Source organism: Epinephelus moara, chromosome 17 (assembly GCF_006386435.1).
Source record: "Epinephelus moara isolate mb chromosome 17, YSFRI_EMoa_1.0, whole genome shotgun sequence".
In the NCBI taxonomy this organism is placed as follows: Eukaryota; Metazoa; Chordata; class Actinopteri; order Perciformes; family Serranidae; genus Epinephelus; species Epinephelus moara.
Window position 1 is genome coordinate 18205646 of NC_065522.1, and position 10081 is coordinate 18215726.

Below are 10081 nucleotides of genomic sequence, written 5' to 3' on the forward strand. Positions count from 1 at the left end.
TTAAGATTTACACTTGTTTGTAAATTATGGAATTGTTTAGAATATAATTTGAACACTTAATCAAACGTTAATATTTATAAAGTGAAGCCTTCATATTTGATTTTAGGCCTATATCTGTCTTAAATCTGTTTTCTTATTCTGAATTTTGGCTTTAGTCAAAATCTGATTAAATGTGAAGTCCACTGAAGATAAAAACTTTTGATTTCAGTGAGTGAACATTTTATTTAGGCTATAGATTAGGGTTGGGAATCACCAAAGGCTCCACCATATCATATTATCAGTATATTTAGGCCTACTCATTATACAATATTATTGCAACTTTAAACATTTTGCAATACGATAAGAATTGCGATAACATATTTAGCAATTTAATACCTTTTTTAAACTGTAAATTATATATTAATAATTAAGTTTTCAGTCTGTTTATCTCACTTCAATTATTTTTATTGCAACAGTGAGTAAGATATCTAGTGAAAAGTAAAGAATATTCATTTCATTATTCTAGTGGGCTACCAAAAGTTACATTTTATTTGCAATATTAATATTTCATAGACAAAAAATGGATAGGCTACTTGGCATCTGTGTATCAGTACGATATTGCCACGGGAAGAAAAATAGATACATCATAGTATCGCGATCATTTTGCGTGGCGTGTCATTTATTTTCATGATTTGTTTTATTATGAACATGAAGTAAAATATGCTACTTCTACTACTACTACTACTAATAATAATAATAACAATAATAATAACGTCTTAAACGTTTCTGCTTGAATTTTGGACAAGAAAGGTAAAAATTTAAGCTTATTTCTCTTCAGTCTATCATAAATTTAAATACATTACACACACATAATATCCCGATTGATTCACAAGAATATATCTTAAACATTTATCAAATTCATTTATCAAAAGTGTTCTGATTATGAGCCACAGGCATAATGAATATTTGATCTCATTCCTTTTTTCCCTCTATGCCTATTCAACTCAAAACATGACTTGTGCAGGCATATGTAATATATTTCCACTTTATAAACATTTAATAAAGAGAAAAAAGAACCAATGACTTTGGCAGTGTGACATTTGTGCTTATTCCTTAACATTATAGACTATTTTCTCCTGGATGACAAGTAATATTTTATTTATTTTACACTAGTCTAGTGTTGTTTTATTATATGGATAGCATCATACACAGAGTGGTTGGCACGACTCTAACATTACCTTTTACAATCCACTAGAGGGAGCAAAATCCATGTCTTAATTCTCTGTCTCACTCACCCCACTCTGTATCTATTCAACATTAGTGCTTCATCAGTGTTCAGATCTCCTGAAAGCACTTTATTTTGCCTTCAGTGTAGAAGCAAATTTTGTATTCATAGATGGCTATATTAAAGAGAATCATATTTTATTTAGAAACAGACTGTCGCACTTATGAAGGTCACATTGCACAAATTAATCAGCATATTCTGTTGAAAGGAGGCCAATGGAGAGTTATCTATAGAACAATATATTAAAATTTATTGGGAATTCTCCACATATTACAGGTTAATTGGTACAAATACCACATTCGACTATTAGTGGCCTAATAAAAGAGTTTAGTATATCATTATGCTTCGTAGAGGCCACTGTGTCTCTTTCATTTTGCGGACAATTTTGCCCTTCACCCACATTGCTTTTTTTTTTTTTTTACGTAATTTGGACCCAAACACATCCACCACAAGCAATCCACATGAGTCCACATGTTGAACATCCGTACTTTCATGGTCTATGCAGGACAGCTGTGAGAGGAGATGGACATGTGTTTGATGGCTAAATCCAGGTCCAAATCCCTCCCCTGGACCTGGATCTTCTCCAGACACCCTGTCAAGAACTGTGAGCCGTCTTCCTCATCCTCACCTGAAAAGTGAAAGAAGAGGAATAAGAAAACAGGGGTGACCTTAATTGCACTCCACTGTGCTCCTTGTCCAGTCTAAACAGTGGACAGTTTTGTGACACGCTGCACATCATCGCTGTTTAATCTCACCTAGGAGACCTCCAACAGCGAGATGACCCTCTCTCCATGTGGTCAAGTAACCGGGGTGGCTCACTGGGCTGATAGGTAACGTAGTAGTCTTTGATTCATCTTCATCTTGAAGCACTTGCAGCAAATCTGTCTCAAAGGTTATCACCAGTCTCTTGAAAGTATCTTTCATACTTATTTTTTCTTCACCAAAAGTGACCATGACCTCCTGCAAATTCAAGAGAGGCAGCAGAAACAACTTGACATAACTCTGTGGATGAATTCACAGCGGCCATCAATCTGTGTGTGAGTGTGATGGGGATTGCATGACGCAAATGTTCATGTAAGCCACCAGTACACTGCCATGAGCGGTTTTAACAGATGCTAGGAATTATTAGCAAATTCACTTTGGCTGATGTCTGATTTATGTGCATACCTTTGTGTTATTATTGGCCACTAAAGAGAACATCAGCTCCTGCCCAGGAGCCTTGATGCTCAAAATGGTCCCATCCATCTTACTGAAATCTCCCCACAATTCAATCTTGACCCCATGATCTGCCTCAAAGGGGAAAACTGCAGAGGACAAAAGAATAACTCAGACAAATTAATAGAATATGAATACAGTATATTATAAATACAAGTATATTTCTACAGGAGATGCTATGTCAGGCAAGAATGCATCATCCAGGCCTGATGGAAAGCTTGTTATTACATGAAGGAGTGTTAGCGCTTGTCCGTGTCTTGTATAATAGAACCCAATGTTTCCACCTGAGGTGTTAAAAATGGCGAATCCAGTGCCAGGGAAGAAGCTGCCAGGTTGGACATTTTGATAGCAAGGCCAGAGCTCCTCCGCCTCTGCCTCCCAGGGGACGCTGAGGTTTAGCCAGCTGCCTTCCCGCACACAGCCATCCATGTGTGGCTCGAACTACAGCAAAGAACGCAACAGTGCATTTAGTGGAATGAACTGCAAGACAAACAGCGAGAGGAGGAGCGGGAGTATAAAGCATTTTAAACATTCATTATTGTTTATGGTTATTTTTCAGTGTACTTTGTCAAGGATATATGTAATGGGGGGATTAGGGGTCCTACCCCTGGAAATGTTGAGCATCAAACACATCATTTCCTGCATTCTGGTGAATATTTTGACACTTAACGAATGCACATGTTCTTGATATTGAGGAGGACGTGTCCCCTGCCTCCCTTCAAAAAAAATGTATGCCTATGCACATGTCACACATATGTCACAGTCCTGTTACAAAGTGCATAAACAACAAAAATTCAACATAACCCCCCCTGTCTACACCTTACTGGTGGAAAACAAAACAGTTTGATTTAGAGACCCATTTCACGGTAGTATCTCTCTTTTATTACCAAGGACGGCTGGCCAAATAATAAGTCATGTCGCAGGCCCCAAACAGTGTGTGTACAATTTTTAAACACCAACAGAAAAGTAATTTCTCCGGTGTTAGTCCCCCAGAATAAGCAGCAAAAGCTCTTTTGTTGACGAATGATTTTGAGGCAGAGGTGCTGACAAAAGCCTCAATAAACCAGAATGCAATGCAGCCACTAAAGAATTACTTTCTTTATACTCCAGGCATGTGTGACTGTAAAAAATACTCCCAGCAAGCTTTATTTTCCTCTTGAGCTTTAAAGTCCAGTGTGTAGGATTTTGGGGGATATATTTACAGAAATGGAATATAATAATTAAGTAAGCTTTCTTTAGTGTTTAATCACCTGAGAATAAGAATCTTTGTGTTTTCGTTACCTTACAATGAGGCATTTATTTCTACATAGGGAGCAGGTCCTTGTGTATGGAGATCACCATGTTGCAAAGCCATGTTTCTACAGTAGCCCAGAATGGACAAACCACTGGCTCCAAATAGGAGCATTTGCAGTTAGCAACCCCTCCGCGACGGGAGCATCTTCAGTGTTTTTGCCTGTTTAAATTACCACATCAGTTTGTTTTGGAGAGGTGGAGACCTCTGTGGATAATGTGGGTCACAGTAAAAACCTCCTTAACATCTGGATCAGAAATAAGGTGAGCACACATTTGCAGGTGCTGGGCTAGAGGCCTGTAACAGGGAAGGAGAAACACTGATTTTTGTAACATGAAAACAAATTTATTCAGTGTTTTTACCGGTTTAAATCACCTGGTCCTTTTGTTTTAAAGAGGAAGAGACCTCTGCCGAAAATGTAGCTCTGAAAAAAAAAACCCTGAACAATGAACACTGAAGGAATCCTAACCAGTTTCAGCTGGTTGCAATATGCAATCCTCACCACTAGATGTCACTAAATCCCCCTAAATCTTACACACTGGACCTTTAAATTGTATCACACAGTCTTTTTCAGTGGATGGATTTTTTTTGCCCAGATGTCATGGGATGGATCTAGCTCAGTAACTGTGAAAACTTCCTCAACTTCATGACAAGCGCATGTTCACTTTCTGGCTGTTGCTGAAAGTTGTTATGGGAAATGTAGGAATTCATTATATGAAGCAGAAGTATGTGCTGTAGGAGAAGCAGATTGATAAAAAGTGGACTAAAAAAATTACCAATAACTTGTGTAGTATATTGAACAAAACAGATAAAAGACAAATGTAAAGTAATGTTAAGTATCACAGTGTGGATTAGCACACTATACCTGAACAATCATCTTTTCCTTGTTGATCAGGATCCCGCCAACAGCCAGCCGGAGTTCACCTGAGAGGACTTCCTCTGTCTGTTTGGACTGCATGCCCACCACCAGCCTATTGGCACCGTCCACCTCCAGAACCACAAACTTGTCGTGGTTGCTCACCTCCAGCTTGGTGGCACCAGGAGCACAAGAAGAATGCAGATTAAAGTTAGGAGGAAATTTCACTTGTCTCCAGTGGAAAATAACATTTTTTCTAGTGTCATTTCAAGACATTGATTGGCAGAGAAAATCAAACGACGCTGGAGACTCACTATGTGCCATTTTCCGTCATTGATCTTGGGGCCACCTTCCACACTGACGAGGATGTCCCCTCTGCTGATCTGCATCAGAGGGAGGCCATCCTTCAGGGACAAAATAAACCAGTCCTCCCCGTTTTTGGTGTCTCCATAGAAAACGACACCTTCTGGATCAAACGTCCGTAACTGAAAGGATGACTTGATACTGCAGAAACAGAAGAGAACCCAGAGCAGAGTAGTGTTAAAAGAAAGGGAATGTTGAGCTGCTTTATAAATATTAAAACTGACAAACAATATTTTATTTTTTACCCAGACCAGTGCCACTGACATAGGAGTAAAGGCAGTGATACTTCTAGGGGCCTTCAGTTGGAAAAAGGCAATATAATAAAGGGTTATATAATATTTATGTAATCAAAAATAAGGGAGCCAGGGTCAACAATCTTCCAGTGGGTCCAGAATTCCTAACTATATCCTGTACTTGCTTACCCATATACTTCCACAAAGTGCATGCTCTGAGAGTTTTCTGTCAAATTAAACCAGTTTCCGATTTCAAATATGCAGGATCCTTTTTGCCTCTTTGACCACAGTATTTCAGCGAGCAGTTGCTGTGAAGCGTTCATGGTGCAGTCTTCTGCTCCTGCTGCCATACCTGCTGATCACAGTGAGGTTTACTGTTGTGTGGATCATTGGCCTCCAGATGTCTCTGTCCTGGCCAAGGTAGACAGTCGCCCCGCCTGGTACTTCTTTCTGGAAGACACAATGTTCGTAAGGCACTCTTAGAACATTAAATCATTACTTCAGCCCTTCTTCTAGCACAGCTCATATTCATTAAACCCTGCCTTTGTATTTTCTTGTCAGATATCTTGATTGGCCAGCGGTTGAAGCCAGGAGTGATGATTTTCATTCAGTTATTGATTCCACTTAATGATCTTTTAACAAGGGGAGTACAAGTGGTAATGAAGTGCAAAATCAATGTCAAGTCATTGACAAGAGAGCCATATGGCGTCCAACTACAGTATATCAATATACAGCGGCTATCACGAAACTAATGGGGGAAAGAATCCTTCAATGGGGTAAAAACAGCTGCTGGCGTTGCAGTAATGCTGCTTATTTGTCCTCCCACAAACTGAGCAAAGTCCTAAGTCTAAATAAACTATTATTAGGGCATGCAGGGATATCCCGCTACAATTGGCATCTGAAGTGCATACAGTATGAGTTGATTCATGACTTTTTTTCCTTTTTACTGGTTAATCAGTGTTGGGGCAGATACTTTGAAAGCATAGCTTTTCAAGCTTCCAATTACTTTTGGAAGAAGCTAAACTACATAGCAAAGATGTGGGGGGGAAATTCAGGTTGCTTTAGTATTCAGAGAAAGTAGTTCAAACTACTTTGTAAAAAATTTAATTATAATAAAATATGATACAAAAGACACATGCCAGTGAAAAGTACCCATTTTTTCTCAAGTCATACATAGGTCCTAAAATAAAATACCCCACTATTCATGGGGAAGTGCATGAAATGTCTTCACGCTGTGGTGTTGTGAACAATGTCCATCAGTCAGACACCTGCCTTCAGTGAAACTAGAGTCCAGGTGGGGGAACTGCACGAAGCAGCATTACTCAGTTTGCCAGGTAACTTCTAAAACATCATCCAAAGACTTCCCCGCTACTAATAATCAATACTTCTGATGGGTAGGCTACTGAGGAGGAAGTGGGTGCACTCTCCTATAAATTACAATAGCTTTTTGGCTGAGAGGTGGGAGATAAAGAGGTGGGTATACCCTGTATACCCGTGTCAACCCTCCGCTACACCACAGGGTTTCAATGACAGTAATTACAGAGGCAATGGTGAATCAAAAACAAAAATCATTGGGACTTTATTGTCGTCTTGTTTGAGGACATTGTGACTTACTATCATTGACAATGATTGGTTCTTTATACTTATCAGGTCCTGCTAAGCCCAGATATCTAGGAGAAATTAAAATTGCATACCAAACAAAAGTTCGGGTCTCAGGAGGTTAAAATGCTGTAGTTACAAAAAAGTGGAGCTACCAATAGAAATAACTTGATCATTTTATTTAAACAACAACCAGAAAACATGATCATTTTATTAAATAACTGTCCATTTTACAAACCAAACAACATTTTTATGCAATTTATCAGTAGGAATGTCTAATATTTTTGCCACTGACCATTCAAAATAATAATACACAATAAAAAATTAGCCACCTACTATCACTCATCGCAGACTTTCAAATCTTATATCAAAATGTAGCTGATTCCTTTGTCTATTATATAGAACTCTCTCTATCTAACACAGTTTTACAATACGTTTAGCCCAAGGACCACTTTTTTACTATGATACTATGAACTGAAATGTTGCCCTCGCCAAAAAAAAAACAACTTTCAGATGTTTTATCATAGTAGGTGAGTGCAGGTGAAGAAACATTTTGATGTTACATTTATGTTTCAGTGACCTTCAAAGGACCAGAAAATAGCTGTGTCCCAACCAACCCCAGTTTCCCCAAGGCAAAAACAATATCACAGGAACTATTTACGCTCAGAGATTTAGGGATTTTAACGCTACAAAATGCACATAGACAATTTATAGACCGTAACTACATAAGAATTTCTACTTTTTAAAAAAAACCCAAGTGTTTCTTCATCTGTTTATACGGTCAAAGCTCTTTATCAGATTGAGATCGATGAGAGTATTTTTAAAAAACAAACATATAAACCAGTGAACTTCTCATTCAAAGCATTATAATCATGGCACTGCCTGTGTGAACATACCTTACCCCGTCCGTTCCCCTGCCCCTCAACTCCCCATCCTGGCAGAGTGAGGCCCAAAGTGAGCAGCAGTCCACCTGCCATTGCTTTCCAAAACACAGCCATCCTTCAGTGCATTCACCCACCAAGGCCTCCCAGTGCGCACTCTCCTCAGCCCTTGGGTGGTCTGCTGACTTCAAGCTACCCTGAGGTGTCGGTGGTGGGACGAGGAGAAGAGAGACTCTGCGACGGTGTGTGAAGCGTGGGTGTCTGCTGGCACTCGGTCCTGGGGTCCGGAGGGCAAATATGGCATGGTCAGTGTAGGTTATCGATCCCCAGGAGGGAGTGGCTGCATGGTTGTGACCAGATCTCTGCAAACATGGAAGTGGACGAAGCACACAGAGTGGGCAGCAGGTAAACAGAGGATAGAGATAGAAAAGTGTAAAGTGAAAGGCAGAAAAAAAAGTCAGTTAGAAGCTGTTATATTGTGTTTTAATAAGTGTATCTCCATGAGACTGTGAATCTCTCGCCTTTGGGGTGATTCATGTGGAGTGGACACTGCAGGCTAGGTGAGTGACCTTAGCCAGACCACTGATGTGTGTTTACCCATTACACAGGAACCTTGAGTCCCCACTGCTGGATTATGACTCAGTGTGTGTTGTAGAGTGAAGAGAGAGATGAGAGGGGGACTGTGCTTCAAGTCATGAAACTCTTTTTTTCTCTGCGGATGGCTGGATTCCCGTTATATGGTCTCCTTCCAAGAAGGCTGTGATAACTGGGGAATACTGGGAAAAGAGCTTAACACACACACTCACTCACTCACTCACTCACTCACTCACTCACTCACTCTCACACACACACACACACACAGAGGAACAATCAGTGAACAATCCCTTATTCAGTTGTTGAGTTTTAAGTATTGAAGTTAATCAATCAAACACGTCTATTAACTATACTGGGTATATGCAAATAGGCCTTTTTTTGACAGCTGTTGAAAAAAATAAGGGAACGCTTAAATCACAAATCAGATCTTGATAAGCGAATTATTCAAGTTGAAAATCTTTACTGTATAATTTGTTGAGAACAAAATGACGTAACAACGGTCAGCGCAAACCAAAATCATCAACCCACTGAGGGCTGGATTCAAAATCACACCGAAAATCAATCCAACTTGTGTGAATCTTATCATTGGCAACTCATGTGTGGGCCCCCGTGTGCCTGTATGCACTCCTGACAACGTCTGTGCATGCTCCTGATGAGTCAGCAGATGGTATCCTGAGGGATCTCCTCCCCAGACCTGGATCAGGGCAATCTCTAGGACAGTCTGTGTCAGTACTTTGAGGCGTCAGATGCACAGATACATAACGTCCCATAGATGTCCCATAGAATTGGATTTAGGTCAGGGGAACGAGAGGGCCAGTCAATGGCACCTATCAGCAGTCAGGGTACCGTTGGCTGTGACATGGAGGTCTGTGCGACCCCCCCAAAGATATGCCTCTCCAGACCATCACTGACCCACCACCAAACCGGTCACGCTGGATGATGTTGCAGGAAGCATAACATTCACCACGACGTCTCCTGACTCTTTGACGCCTGTCACATGTGCTCAGTGTGAATTTTTTTGAGCCGTGTCTAACATTAACAATGGCTGCATTTCATTTAGCTGGTTAAGTTTCGGTGTCCTTGTATTGTGCATGCTGGCCCATTGTCTTCACTTACTGGAGCATCTGAATGGAACAGAGCCATTGTTTGAGGGGACAGTTCACCCTGAACTTAAAAGACATATAAAGTTTCTTTCCAGAAATTATGACCCAGTTACTCAAGATAATCCACAGGCCTTGTTGTGAGCAGTTTCATGTAGGAACTATTTTCTTTCTACCAAACTACACTCACCAACTGCATTGCCACACAGAAGGAAGCGAGCATCTACTCATGGACGACAGCGGAATGTGTAAACATTAATGGTGTCCACCTCAGTGGTGCTAGGTGAGCTAGCAGTAGATGCACACATGCAAAGTGATATGGCTGGCCGGTACGTTTTTGGCACTTTGAGCACCACAAGATGAGTGCCATCTAGTTCTATTATATTGGAGAGAAGGCAGACATCTCTACGGCCGATATCTTCAACACTCTGCAACTCACACCAAAACAATCTAGACTGATAAATAGCACTACAGGGAAAGGTAAAATACATACTTTTAATTTTGGGGTGAACTGTCCCTTTAATGCTTTTAGTAAAATCTGTGCTTTTCCCATCAGTCAAAATGTCTGCTGTGAAAAAGATCCATGGAGGTAAAACTATTACTGGCAAGAGTGCACTGTACCTTTAAATCCCAACCATCCCAGAGGCCATAATTGTACCAATTTTCCCCTCTCTTGACATACATG

The 10081-nt window shown here is 40.2% G+C and overlaps 1 protein-coding gene across 1 annotated transcript; it reads right to left on the minus strand.

Moving 5' to 3' along the window:
- Positions 1-1487: 1487 nt before the first annotated feature.
- Positions 1488-7966, minus strand: shbg (sex hormone-binding globulin). Its single transcript, XM_050067619.1, has 8 exons — positions 7718-7966; positions 5575-5672; positions 4941-5130; positions 4636-4797; positions 2764-2920; positions 2432-2568; positions 2020-2224; positions 1488-1892 (listed from the first exon to the last, which is right to left on the minus strand). The coding sequence occupies exons 1-8, from the start codon at positions 7817-7819 to the stop codon at positions 1762-1764; spliced, it is 1182 nt and encodes a 393-aa protein (XP_049923576.1). The 5' UTR covers positions 7820-7966; the 3' UTR covers positions 1488-1761.
- Positions 7967-10081: the final 2115 nt, after the last annotated feature.